At 46.0% G+C, this 14958-nt stretch overlaps 1 protein-coding gene across 1 annotated transcript in view; it reads left to right on the top strand.

Moving 5' to 3' along the window:
* The window catches only part of ARSG (arylsulfatase G), a 94839-nt gene that overhangs the window by 24699 nt on the left and 55182 nt on the right, over positions 1-14958 (top strand). Inside the window, exons 4-5 of the mRNA XM_006833736.1 lie at positions 861-972; positions 8636-8773. Of these exons, the coding sequence (XP_006833799.1) occupies positions 861-972; positions 8636-8773 (250 nt within the window). The remainder of the gene's footprint in view (positions 1-860; positions 973-8635; positions 8774-14958) is intronic.

The raw sequence follows: 14958 nt of genomic DNA on the forward strand, positions 1-14958 counted from the left end.
TTTGGGGTAACTGTTGACCATTTGGTCTCATGTAATTGTTACTTAAGGGAGTGTATTACTCATAATGATACTGTTTATTTCATAAGTCTGTAGATTACAGGTATCTCTTGGAGATATTAAAGATTCACTGTAATAACAACAAAGAAATTTCACCCCAACTTTTTTATTTCCCCATGCAAAAGACGCTAGTCTGTGAAGTGTGCAATAGTTTGATGAAATAGTCTGAAACATTGTAAAAATGACCAACGTGTGACACAGAGAATGAAGTAAGCACATGCAGTTGGAAAAATGGCACCGGCAGATTTGCCCTAAGCAGGGTTGCCCCAAGCCTTCCATTTGTAAAGACTCAGTATCTGCAGATGGCAGTACAATGCATTGTGCCTGTCTTCGGCTGAAACACTGTCCTGGCTTCCAAAAATGCTCCTCTCTCTGGCTGCTTTATCTATCAGCCTCCTGGATTAATCTATTCACCTCACTTCCCCTTCAGATGGCAAGTCTGTTGAGGAAAGGGTTGATTTATTTGTGTCCCTTGAAGTTTCTTGCACGCAGTCAATTTGCCCCAGATCCTCGATTTGTTTACTCACCACCCTGGAAATGTCATTCACTTCACTTCCTGCCAGTCTGGGTTAACTCAAGAGATGTTTTGCAACTCTAGTCTCACAGCCAGAGAACCCAAAAAAGTGCGATTTTTTTTGTGTATGTATGGCACGTTACAAAGGAATTTGAATAAAATCCTCCTTTAATTACATACTCTATAACACTGTAGTGTTAAATCATAGGAAATTAAATTTCTGTCAGCATGCAGGCAGGTAGAGAATACAGCAGCCAAATGAGGTGCTAACTGGTTGCCTCTTTTCTAGGTTTTGATCACTACTTTGGAATTCCCTACAGCAATGATATGGGCTGTACTGATGATCCGGGCTACAACCACCCTCCTTGTCCAGCTTGTCCACCTCGAAGTGGACCATTAAGGTAAGAAATAGGATGTGGTGCTAAGAGTTTATGTGCTCAGCTACTAACTGAAAGGTTGGAGGTTTGAGTCCTCCCAGAGGTTCCTTGGAAGAAAGTCCTGGTAATCTACTTTAGAAAATTCTGCCGCTGAAAACCCTGTGGAGTCCAGTTCTACTCGGACACATGTGGGGTTGCCAGGAGTCAATCCTGTTGCAACAGGTTTGTGTTTATTTTTAACTTTTTTGGTTTATTCAAGGCGTTTGCTATGGGCTCTGGAACAAATGGCCATCTTCAGAAGGCAGTCCATCAGAAGTAAGTGGTGGTGATGTGCCGTGGAATCGGTTCCGACTCATAGTGACTCTTCATAGAGTTTCTGAGGCTGTACCTCGGAAACCCTGTTCAGGGTTGCTATGGGTTGGAACCGACTCGACGGCACTTAACAACAACAAATCTTTACGGGAGCAGAAAGTCTCATCTTTTCTCCCACAGAACTGCTGGTGGTTTTGAACCGCTGACCATGAGGTCAGCAGCCTGACTCATAAGCACTACTCTACCAGAGCTCCTTAGAAATAAATAAATGAGAGAATAAGTAAGGCAGGTGTGTATTTTGTGCAAATGTAAATGTGTTGTTTGTACTGAGCACAAGCAAACTGTTAGCACAGAGGAAGCCAGCGGAATTCTACAGGAATTTTCCAGGTCCCTTGCCCTGGTTAGCTCAGCTCAGGGGGAGCCTAGTACTGCCAAGATTCACACCAGTGGGTCCCTCCCCTCCTCTGCATATTGACTTTGCTCCTGGACTACTCACCTGGCTCAGACTCTGGACATATGGAGGGACAGAGGAAAAGGGCCCACGGCTGCCTGCCAGGCTCACCCCCTCCTGAGAAAGCTGGCCTGGAATGCAGTGCTATCTGTAAGAATCTAATCTATGGAATGGGTACTCATATGCTATAATTATTGTTGTTGTTGAGTGCCATCCTATCGGTTTGACTCATAGGACCTGATGCACAACAGAATGAAACCCTGCTCGCTCCTGCACCAGCCTTTCAACTGGTACATGTGAGCCCATTGCTGCTGCCACTGTGCCCTCTCATCTCGTTGGGGGTCTGCCTCTTTTTCACTGACCCTCCACTTTACAAAGCATGATGTCCTTCTCCAGGGCTGGTCCCTCCTGATGATAAATCAGAAGTATGAGAGACGAGGTCTGAATAGCCTGGCTTCTAAAGAGCATTCTGAATGTACTTCTTCCAACACAGATTCTGGTAGTTCATGGTACTTTAACTATTCTTCTCCAACACCGTAACTCAAATGTACCAATTCTTCTACGATCTTCCTTATTCACTGTCCAATTTTCACGTGCATATGAGGCTATTGAAAATGCCATGGCTTAGTCCTCAAACTGACTTCTTTGTTCTTGAATACTTAAAAAAAAAGGTCTTGTGCAGCAGATTTGCCTATTGCAGTATGCAGTTTGATTTCTAGACTGCTGTTTCCATAAATGTTGATTGTGGATCCAAGTAAAATGAAGTCTTTGTTTGACAGCTTCAATCTTTTCTCCAATTATCTTGATATTATTTATTGGTCTATTTATGAGGATTTTTGGTTTCTTTACATTGAGGAGCAATCCATACTGAAGGCTGTGGTCTTTGATCTTCATCAGTAAGTATTCCAAGTCCTCTGGGCTTCCAGTAAAGGAAGTTGTATCATCTGCATATTTTAGGTTGTTGCTAAATCTTCCTCAATCCAATGCCATGTTCTTCTTCATACAATCCATCTTCTTAGATTATTTGCCCTGATACGCACCTTTCCTGATTTTAAATATTCAGTATCCCCTTGTTCTGTTTAAATGATTGCCTCTTAGGCTATGTACAAGTACCATGGGTCTCGTGGTGGTGGTGGTGGTGGTGGTGTGCCGTGGAGTAGCAACCCTGAATAGGGTTTCTGAGTCTGCAAATATTTGTGGGAGTAGAAAGGCTCATCTTTCTTTCACAGAGTGGCTTTTGGGCTCAAACCGCCAACCTTGTGGTTCACAGTCCAGTGTGTATCCTACATGCAGCCATCACATTCCCTCATGCTATAGTTATTGTTGTTAAGCACCGTCAAGTCAGTTTCAACTCACAGTGATCCCGAATAGGGTTTACAAGGAGTAGCTGGTGGACTTGAACCTCTGACTTTGTAGTTCGCAGTCTAGTGCTGGTCCTACAGCACCACACCAGGCAAAACCAGGAATGACAGTATGATCTTAACTACATCTCTCCCCATATCTTTATTATCAAGAGAGATGAAAAGACAATAGGTCAAAGTGTGACCAAAGGTTCTGTTAAGTGAAAGGACTAAAGGGCTTTCATTTTTGGATCTCACATTGCATGTTCCATATAGTACCATTATGGACAGTCATCATCACAGCCTGATTCATGTCGTAAAGCCACGTGGCCGTGTGCCCCTCTTGTGCAGAAAGGCCAGCACTGAGAGGCCACAGGTGTGGAGACCACTTGGAGAAGGTGAGTCTCTGCTGACTCATTAACAAAAAACTAGTTAATATAAAATGGTCCGTTATTGAGATGCTGTTAGGTTCCAGCACGCGGTGTTCTTGTCATTCACAAGAATGACAAGAACACATTGTGTTAGGCAGGTATTTACTCTATTTTACACGTCACACGGGAACCAGTGTTGCTGTTACACGCTGTTGAGTCAATTCCCATTCTTGGAAGACTCCACATGACTGAACAAAACTGCCCCATAGGATTTCCTAACTGTAATCATTACAGACACACACTGCCACATCGTTCTCCCACGGACGGTCTAGTGGGCTCGAACTGCCAACCTTTTGGTGAGCAGTCGAGCACTTAAATGTTGTGCCACCAGGGCTCCTTCCAGAATTGTTAAGATGTGGGATGGAGCTTCCAACCCAGGCCTCTTTCTTCCAGAGTCCAAGTCCTCAAAGCCTTTTCCTGAGCTGTGTGGGGAAGGGAGGAGAGGGGTGTGACAGATGCTGAGTCTCTAGCTCCACCCCTGAGAATCTGCATTTGAATAAGACACCCAGAGGATTGGAGGGCTCAGTACCATGTGAGAAGTGCCCTCTGGGGCTGAAGACAAAACATCACCGTAGTGATGTATGACCAGTCCCTTTGAAAACCCACATTAAAATCAAATCGAAGAGAAAGGGTTGGTTTAGGGAACAACAAGGAGAGACTGAAATGGTGGTGGGGTTGCCATGAAATAACCACACGCTGAAAATGACAACACAGGTAACAGGATTTGCCATTGTTGGTGAGTTCAGGAATCGTCCTTTCTCTCTTTTCTCTCTTTTCACAAGATCCTTGGCAATCATCTATTCCAGTCGGTCCTTGTTGTCACTCAAGCACCTATTATAGTTCTTGTTAAGTGCCATCAAGTCAGTTCTGACTCATAGTGACGCTGTATAGGGTTTCTGAGGAGCAGCTGGTAAGCTTGAACTGCCAACATTCAGTTCAAACCAACTTTGCAGTTCAGCGCATTAACCCACAGCGCCACACCAGGACTCCAAGAATTAGGAGAGGGAAGGGGAGCACACCAACCTGGAGAATGCAGGCTTCGATCCCCCTATCTCTCACATGCCGTTAAGTGAGAGCTCTAGCCCTTGAGCTTACCTGTGACTGGAGCTTTGAGCTTTTGATTCCTGCAGAACTTGTGACAGTCCGCTGTGAGGGGTCCACTGTTACCTGTTTTCTCCTCCTCGCTTCTCAGCTTCTCGTCTGGTTTTCTGCCAGCCAGAATCCCAGGCCTTTGCCAACTAGTCAATTCCAACTCCTAGCGACCCTGTGTAGGGTTTCTGAGGCTATCAATCCTTATGGGAGCAGAAAGCCTCATCTTCCTGCTGCACCGATCTTGCAGTTAGCAGTCCAGTGCTTATCCTACAGGGCCACCAGGGCTCCAGGGCTCCAGGGCTCTGATTTTCAATGAGCACCAGTGTATGCTTGAGAGGCATTTGTGGTTCGGTGGTGGAATTCTCACTTCCTGGATTTCCTGTGTGTGACTATGATGCTGAACTGTGTCAGCGGAGTTTTCGGACTAAAACAGACTAGGAACAGACGCCTCATAATCCACTTCTGAAAAGCAGCCAATGAAACATCATGGGTCTCAATGGTCCTATCTGAAAACGAATCCTTGGGCTATCGCAGGACTGGGCAGTATTTCGTTCCTTTGTTCACTGGGTTACTGTGACTTGGAGCCCGGCTTGATGACAATCAACAGAGAGTAACAATAATGTATGCTAGCATCTACCCATCATTACCTTGTTTGTCCGCCTGTACTGGAAGAGGGTGTGGGCACATCCATGCTATGATACTTTGGAAACTTCAGCGCTGACAGTTTATTAAAGCTGTTGTTAAGTACTGTCTATTCTATTCCAATTCATAGCAACACTGTTTGGGATTTCTAAGGAGCAGCTGGTGGGTTTGAACTGCCAATCTTGGGGTTGGCAGTCCAGTGCTTATCCTACAGCGCTGTACCAGGAATCCCTCTGAGAACTTGGTGGTGTTGGTTATGTGCCATGGAGTCGATTCAGACTCATAGCGATCCTGTACAGGGTTTCTGAGGCTGTAAATCTTTACAAGAGCAGAAAGCCTCATATTCCTTCCATGGAACTGCTGGTAGTTTCAAATTGCTGACCTTGAGGCTAGCAGCCTGACTCATAAGCACTACGCTACCAGAGCTCTTTTTTGAGAACTTGTTGTTATTAAGTGCTGGCAAGTCGGTTCCAACTTTTAGCGACCCTATATAGGGTTTCTGAGGAGCAGCTGGTGAGTTTGAACTACCAAAGTTGTGGTTTAAACCGATCTTGTGGTCAAGTGCCTATCCTGTAGTGCCACATCAGAACTTAGGTACTGTAAAAAATATGAAGCACCCATAGTCCTCTCTACTCAACTGGGTCCCCTAATCCACTGCAATGACCACACAGAATTCAGACACCATAGTCACAGTTATGGGGTTTATTAGGGAAGTTGTTGTTGTTGTTAAGTGCCGTCGAGTCTGTTTCATAGAGACCCTGAAAAGGGTTTCCGAGGCTGTAAATCTTTACGGGAGCAGAACGCCTCATCTTCCTCCCGCAGAACAGCTGGTAGTTTCAAACTGCTGACCTTGCGGTTCGCAGCCGGATTCGTAACCACTACGCTACCAGAGCTTCTTATTCGGGAAGTTACCGGGTTATAATTCAGGGTAAGAACTGTTGTTCCAGTCAGCTACTGATAAATGCCCACAGGCACCTCACTCCACCCATAAGCCTCAGCTCTAGCTCCGTGGGTCATCAAGCCTGACTCCCTCACTTAGGTTCCTGGAGGCACCCCCGTCTGCAAGCAAACCTCCTACCCAAAGCCACTCCGCTTTACTTGCTCCCAGCCTGCTGCGGTCTCGTGCTCTGGCGCTTGGCTCTGTTGCTCCTCTGTCCCTCCTCCGGTGTCACAGCTTTCTGTCCCTGTGTCGAGGAGGTTCGATGCTCAGAGGTCTTGGGGTCCAAAGGACATACTCCACTCTTGACTCTGCTTCTTTGATGGTAGTGAGATCCCCTCCTGCTTCTGAGCTGGCTCATTTGATACCCAGGCTAGAAGTCCAAGTTTTTGTAGTTACAAGGAATTCTGTTACCATCCAGAGCAGAACCATGTCATCCTGTAAGTGTTTCCTCCCACCTTCTCTCACCCAGACCCAGCAAGGCAAAGATGTTGTTTGGTGGGAGTTACAGACTATGACTAAGAAGAGACATTAGGTCATTCACGATACCACAGTGACCTTGTCCAAGCTCCCTCAGCCTTTGATGGGACACCCATGTGTCAGATTCATTGAGACCAGCAAAGCCAGGATTGTGTTGATTTTCCCAGAAGAGGTTCAACCCACAGTTTTTCCAGTTGCTAGAGTTTCTCCAAATCCTCCAAACATGGTTTGGAATTAAATTTGTCCTATGGTTGCCATCAGACACCTGGCAACCCCCCATGGCAATGTGACAGTGTGGGGCTTCCCCATATAGTTTCCTGGGCTTACTCTGTACAGTATCAGCTTGCCAGGTCTTTATACCTCAGAGCTTCAGAGTGGGTACCAACCACCAACCTTTCCATTAGCAGCTGAGTGTCTAACAGATGCGCCACCAGGACCCTTTATAATTGTCCTGTTCAGTTAAGTGCTGCTGCATTGTTCTGACTCAGAGTGACCCTGTATGGGATTTCCGAGACTTTAAATCTTCATGGGAGCAGAAAGCCTCATCTTTTTCCTGCCGAGCAACTGGCAGGCTCAAACCGCAGACTTTGTGGTTATTGTATGGAGACACCACGCTGTCCTAGACCATCTTATATAGTGGGTCCTTTTGACAGACTTAGCACCAACTGAAGTACTAGTTGCTGATTTAGAAAAATGCTGAGTGTTGCACAGCAGAGATCTGACTGCCATCCAGCTGATGCCGACTCGCAGTGACCATATAGGACAGGGTAGAACTGTCCCATAAGGCTTCCCTATGGAAGTATACTTCTACATCATTCTCCCACAGACTGGCTGTGGATTTGAACTGATAACCTTTTGGTTAGCAGTTGAGCATTTTACCCATGTGTCACCACCAGGACCCCTTCCAACTATCCTGTTAAGTGCTCTCGAGTCAGTTCCGATTCATAGCGACCCTATATAGGGTTCCTGAGGCTGTAAATATTTACGGGAGCAGAAAGCTGCATCTTTCTCTCGCACAGTGGCTGGTGGACTTTAACTGCTGCAGTTAGTAGTCCAGTGCTTATCCCACATGTCATAAAAGTTTTTTTTACAAAACAAAAGACTTCTACTGAGTTGATTTGACTTAACAGCGTCCTCGGAACTGACTTGATGGCATTTAACAACACTAACAACAAAGGCAAGAAAGGAACTGTCCCTATGATGTTTCCAAGGCTCTAAATCTTTACAGAAGTAGACTGCCCCATCTTTGTTCCTTGGAGTGGCTGGTAGATGACACCACAGATCCACCAAACCAAACCCCCCTGCCACTGAGACAAATGTGACCCGCAGTGGCCCTGGATGGGGTTTCCACAGCTGTAAATCTTTACAGGAGCAGATAGCCTCATCTTTCTCCCAAGGAACAGCTGGTGGGTTTGAACTGCCATCCTTGAAGTTAGCAGGCCAGCGCTTCTCCTACAGAGCCTCTAGGGCTCCTTTTCATCTCATTTAGACAGGGCAGTGGAAAACACCAGGGATGAGTCCACTGATTGGCTAGGAGATGTGACTTGAGGAGTGTAGCCTGTTTAGACCTCAGTTTGTCTCCCTGAAAAATGGGGGCAGTAACATCTCCAGCGTTCAAGTCTGTGAGAAGTGTTTTGGCAGCTCTGTGGAACTGGCAGCTTGTCCACGGAGCATAAACAGTGATGGAAAGGGAACGGAAGGAGCTTTCACAGTTGGTTTTCCGCTTGGAGGAAATGGCAGATCCGAACAAGCATTTGGAGCAGGCTGTTAAGTGTTTTCTATTTATATGCATCGTGGCATTAAAATACTTGGCTTCTGCTGTATACCACTGTTTGTTGTTGTGAAGTGCCGTCGAGTGGGTTCTGACTCATAGCCACTCTGTATATGATTTCCCAGGAGCGGCTGGTGGGTTTGAACCACCAACCTTGTGGTTAGCATTGCAGTACTGATCCTACATTAGGGTGTGGAAATAAATAGCTTACTTTGTGTGGTTTCCACTCAGGAATCCTGAGAGGGCCTGTTACACAGACGTGGCCCTTCCTTTGTACGAAGATCTCACCATTGTTGAACAGCCAGTGAACTTGAGCAGCCTGGCACAGAAGTATGCTGAGAAAGCCACCCAGTTCATCCAGCATGCCAGGTAAGGGCCCAAAGCACTCATCCTCCATGCCCCCTAGCCCCAGCTCTCCCTCAAAGCCCTGGCATGGTCAGCAAAGATGGGGGCATGTGTGTCTCCACTGAATAAACTGAAACAACTGTCCCCTTGGAAACTCCAGGCCTGGATTGAAAGCTCCACAGTGTGTCCCGGGCTCCTGGGGGCTGAAGGCTAGCCTGGCGCTGACCATCTCCTCACTCCCTCTAATGTTGTCCACAGTGACCTGGGCATGCAGAGTGTTTGTTGAATTCATCCATTAGCAAGTAGATTCCTTTCTGTAGCTGCTGTATCACACCACCACACACTTAGTGGTTAAAATGGAAACCGGCTCTGTTTCAGAAGTGAAGAAATGAGTGTATGGAACTAGACCAAGGTGTTGGCTGGGCTGGTGCCCTCCGGAGGCCCCGGGGAGAATCAGGCCTTGCTTCCTTCAGACTCAGCTTGCTTGGTCCTTTTGTCATTTTCTCTGCCTCTCTGATGACAGCTGTATTGCAGGACCCTTCTCTAAGCACAGCTGCCAGGCCCCTTTTGCCATCTATGGTAACATTCCCCCAGTCCAGGACATAGGACCTCATTCTCTTTGGGGACCATTATTCCATCTACCACAAGGGGTTAACAGATGCCAGTACCACAGGGACAGATGCTGTTGTTGTTTGGTGTCATCGAGTCGGTTCTGACTCACAGCGACCCCACGCACTGCCCAGTCCTGTGCCAGCCTCGCAATCCTGGCTGGGTTTGAACCCATTGCTGCAGCCACTGTGCCAACCCTTTAACTCAAGTCTCTGTCTTCTTGGTTTTCGCTGGTCCTCTACGTCACCAAGCAATGATGTCCAGGGACTGGTCCCTCTTAATTACATGTCCAAAGTATGAAAGGCAAATCTTGTCACACTCACACTTTAGCACGTTGCTGTCTTGCCTTCTTTTAAGACAGGGCTTAAGTAGATAACCTTAAGGTGGGAATCAGGCTTTAGGGCATGTGCCTTGTGGTGAGTTTGTCCTGTCAGTGGAGTGCTGGTGTGGTGCTGTGGGTTAATGTGCTGGAATGCAAGGTCTGTGTGAACCGCAAAATCAGTGGTTCAAACCCACCATCCGCTCCCTGGAAACCCTATACAGTGTTATGATGGGTCGAAACCGACTTGATGGCACTTAGCAAAACCATCACCACTGGGGACAGCCACTACCTAGTTCCAACTGCCTGTGGCTTGGTGGAATGTAAGCAGATACGGTCAGCTCTGCCCGTTTACAAGGGAGACAAGATGCCTGGGTCTTCTGTGAAATCACGTGATCTTTCAGTATTAGTCATGACCGCAAATTAAAAATAACCAGAACCAAAACCCCGAGCACGGTGTGTCCCCAACAGATCCTACATGCGTGAGGGCTGCTGGTTTGTGTCCTCTGACAGGTTGTGGCTGTTTGCTCAGTGGTCATGTGTACTCAGCGTGGCACTGACCTCAGGGACAAGCACTCATGGTCCTGACCCCCATACCACTGCCGGGTATTTTTCACACACTTTAGTCTAAATGGGGGGACACTCCCCAACCCAGGTGGTGTGACAATCTTCTTGTGCAGAATCAAACATGGACTCCACTCATGGATAAATGCGACCGTGTGGGTGTTAAGTGCTGTCCAGTTGGTTCCGACTCATAGAGCCCTTGTAGAGGGTTTCCAACGAGTGGCTGCTGGGTTTGAGACACTAACCTTGTGGTTAGGAGTCCAGTGCTTACCCTATACCCCCATCCTAGGGCTCTATGTTGTTGTTGCTGTTAAGGGCTGTCAAGCCAGTTCCAAATCATAATGACCCTGTGTACGGTTTCTGAGGAGTGACTGGAGAGTTTGAACCATGAACCTTGTAGTTCAAACAGACCTTGCAGTCCAGCGCATTAACCCACAGTGCCACCCCTGAACTCCATGTTGTTGTTGAGTATCATCGAGTCACTTCTGACTCAGCAACTCTGTATAGGGTTTCTAAGGAGCAGCTGGTGCATTTGAACTGCTGACAGCGCCACACCAGACTCCATGCTGTGGTGGTTACGTGCCGTCAAGTCTATTCTGACTCATAGTGACCCTGCACAGGGTTTCCGAGGCTGTTAATCTTTATGGGCGCAGAAAGCCTCATCTTTCTCCCACGGAACAGCTGGTAGTTTTGAACTGCTGACCTTGCGGATCGCAGCCCAATTCGTAACCACTATGCTACCAGATGCCCACTTTGGAGGTTGACTTCTGCCATCTCAGGTTAATTAACTGGATAATTTAACTAGTTAATGAATCAGTTCAAAGGCGGACAGATGGGCTGACAATCTGGTCATGTGACAGAGGTGATGGGTTGCTGAAGTATGAATGAAGTAGGTATTAAGCTGACCGTCACACCTAGCTCAGTTGGTATTTGTAACTTTTCCTGCTGATTTCTTTAGGAACCAGCATCCTGACTCATTTGCTTTTCTCTGAGTGTCAGCAGAAATGGCCCTGGGTCTGTGGTCCTTTCTCCTTCATGACCTCACTGCTAATACGTCCTGTGTGGCACTGTGGGTTAATGCGCTGGACTGCAAGGTTGGTTTGAACTGCAAGATTGGTGGTTCAAGTTCGCCAGCTGCTCCTTGGAAACCCTATACAGGGTCTCTATGAGTCAATATTGACTTGACAGCACTTAACAACAACAATAACAACAACAACAACAAACAGGATCTGTGTGTCAAAAGTATAACTAGAGTGTGGCTTCCTAGTCCTAAACTTATGCTTATGGGCATAGGTTGTTGTTGCTGTTAAATGCCATCAAGTCAGTTCTGTCTCGTAGCGACGCTGGGTAGGGTTTCCAAGGAACTTCTGGTGAGTTTGAACTGCTGACCTTGTGGCTCAAACTGACCTTTCAGTCAAATGCTTATCCAGCACCACACCAGGACTCCTTGGACATATGTAAACCTATATTTAAGATACAGAGCCCTGGGGGCACTGTAGGATAAACACTGGACTACTAACTGCAAGGTCAGTGGTTCAAATCCACCAACTTGGAAACCCTGTACAGGGTTGCTATGAATTGGAGCTGACTCGGTGGCACTCAACAACAATTTATTTGTGGTAGAGACCCATGGTGGAGCTGTAGGGTAAGCACTGGACTGCTAACCACAAGGTCAGCAGTTCAAACCCACCAGCCACTCTGTGGGAGAAAGATGAGGCTTCCTGCTTCCGTAAAGATGGACAACTTCGGAAACCCTTCCCAAGGTTGCTATGAGCAGGAATCAGCTCCATGGCATTGGGTAGGATATTTATGATATACAATAGGTGTGTAAACTAGAAACTGGTTTTCTTTGTGCTGGTTCTTACTCACAGCAGTCTCCTTGTGGGTCAGTGCTTACCCTTACAGCACCACACCAGGACTCCACAGTAAAAACCACCAATAAAGCCAACTCCCATGTGTGCCAGAGTAGAACTGTGCTCGACAGGGCTTTCACTGCCTTTTCAGAAGTAGATCTCTCCTGGCCTACCTATATCTGTGGGTGGACTTGAACCTTCAACCTTTTGTTTAGCAACCAACTGGGTTAACTGGAAACACAACGCCGGGGCTTGTGCCTGCTCCTTCTTTGGACTCTATTCTGGGTTTGGGCGTGCAGACAACCCACCCTAAAACTTCTTCAGTGCTTGGGTTTTTAGCGCTGAAGACTAATGCTTGGAGTAGGTCTCCTAAGCAGAAGGCAAGGCTAGAATGGGTACCGGCCACAAAGCAGCCAATCCTTATAGACTCTGGGACTGCACATTGAACCTGAATGGGGGACCAGGTCTTGGCAAGGGTGACTATTGTCAAATAAAAACCACTTCAGCCTTTGATAAGGAGAAGCTTCATCCAGAAAGAAAAGGAGGAGATAGATTATTCAATAGGGGAGGGAATTGTTTTATAACAGAGAGAATACTCAGACCATAAGGTATGTGGGTAGAGGGCTGTTTGGATGTGGGTGGAGTTTGGGAAAAGCATCTTTGTTTGAATTGAGGTTAGGAAAACCCCAGGTGTGGGGAAGTGGGATGACACTGTGACATCACAGAGCGAAATCAGGATATTTTTAGCTGAACCGGTCTGTTCTCCACGAGGGTTAGGGTGTAGGCTCTAATATGCATGGAGAGCAAAGTTCAGGGACCTAGAGGAAGGGGGAAAGCTTACCCAGAAGTTTGGTTAATAAGCATTTTGTTTCTGATTGATCAGTCCGGGCAAACAATTTGCTTACTCATTTATGAGCAAGGAATGGGAATATGGAGGGTCTGAGTCTGACCTTGTGGCTAAACCAGGGGACCTGGGTGAACCTTATTTAAGTCATATGGGATGGGAGGTTATTCACAATATACAATTTGAGGGAATGCCTTTAATCACTGCCTTTCCCAGAATCCCAAGGTCCAGATAGAATCCAGCACTGTCTGTGTACTGGACAAAGAGATGGTGGCTTTGTTGTTAGGTGCTGTTCAGTTGGTTCCGACGCACAGCAGCGTTATGAACAACAAAACTGGTCCTTCGCTATCTGGTCCTTCACTGTGCTCACAATTGTTGTTATGTTTGAGCCCATTGTGGCAGCGACTGTGTCAATTCAGGTTGTTGAGGATTTTCCTTGTTTTCACTGAACCTCCATTTTACCAAACACGATGTCCTTCTCCAAGGACTGGTCCCTCCTGATAATATGTTCGAAATATAAGAGATGAAATCCTGCCATCTTGGCTTTGAAGGAGAATTCAGGCTGCACTTCTTGGAACACAGATTTGTTTGTTGTTCTGGGAGTCCATGGTACTTTCAATATTTTTCTCCAACACCTTAACTCAAAGGCATCAATTCCTCTACAATCTTCCTTTATTCATTGTCCAACTTTCACATGCATATGAAGCTATTGAAAATACATCGGCTTGGGGCAGGCGTATCTTAGTCCTCAAACTGTCATCTTTGCTCTTGAACACTTTAGAGAGGTCTTGTGCAGCAGATTTAGCTAATGTAACATGTCGTTTGATTTCTGGACTGCTGCTTCCATGAGTGCTGATAGTGGATCCAAGCAAAATGAAGTCTTTGACAACTTCGATCTTTTCTACATTTACCATGATGTTATTTATTGGTCCATTTGTGAGGATTTTGGGGATCTACATTCAGGTGCAAACTATACTGAGGGCTGTGGTCTTGGATCTTCATCAGTAAGTATTTTACGTCCTCTTCACTTTCAACAAGCAAGGTAGTACCATCTTCATATCGTAGGTTGTTAACGAGTCTTCCTCCAATCCTGATGCCACATTCTTTTTCATCTTGTAGACCAAAAGTCTTAGCTTATCTGCTCAGCATACAGAGTGAAAAAGTATGGCAAAAGGATACAACCCTGACACACAGCATTTCCTTGTCCTGGTTGAATAATTGCCTCTTGGCTTGTGTACAGATTCTGCATAATCACAATGAAATGTTCTGGAATTTCCATTCTTTGAAATATTACCTTAATGTGTTATGATCCACATAATTGAGTATCATTGCATGCCCAATAAAAGTCAGCTAGACATCTTTCTGGTATTCTCTGCTTTTAGCCAAAATCCATGTGGTACCAGCAATGATGTCCTTTGTCTCACACCCTTTTCTGAATCTGGCTTGAATTTATGATGGTTCCTTATCAGTGTACTGCTGCAACCGTTTTTGAATTATCTGTAGCAAAATTTTATTTGCATATGATATTACTGGCAGACTGTCTGATTCCATTCCAGGTCGCCACCATAAAATGAAGGTCACAATAATGTCAGTCACATGAATTTTTTGTTCGCTATCCAGTGCATATAGAAATTAGGCTTACATTATCTACAGTCTGTTATAGTAACATCATGATAAATGGAGAAATGCTTGAAGTTGTCAAAGAGTTCATTTTGCTTGGAACCACTATGAAGCAGTAGCCAAGAAATCAAATGACCTATTGCATTAGGCAAATCTTCTGCACAAGACCTTTTTTTTTTGGAAGTTTTTATTGTGAATTGAGGGATAGTTTACACGGGAGAACATCGGCTTTACACTTACCGTTTCATTGAAATGGTTAGAATCTCCTCTGCGCATCATCATTCAACAGTATTTGCTTCTATTCCCTCTGTTGTTGTTGGTTTTTTGGGGGCGGGTATGTACACAAAAACACTCAAGAATATAGAATCATTTGAACAACAAAGGGCACATTCTGCAAGTC

Source organism: Chrysochloris asiatica, unplaced genomic scaffold (assembly GCF_000296735.1).
Source record: "Chrysochloris asiatica unplaced genomic scaffold, ChrAsi1.0 scaffold00007, whole genome shotgun sequence".
Taxonomy (NCBI): domain Eukaryota; kingdom Metazoa; phylum Chordata; class Mammalia; order Afrosoricida; family Chrysochloridae; genus Chrysochloris; species Chrysochloris asiatica.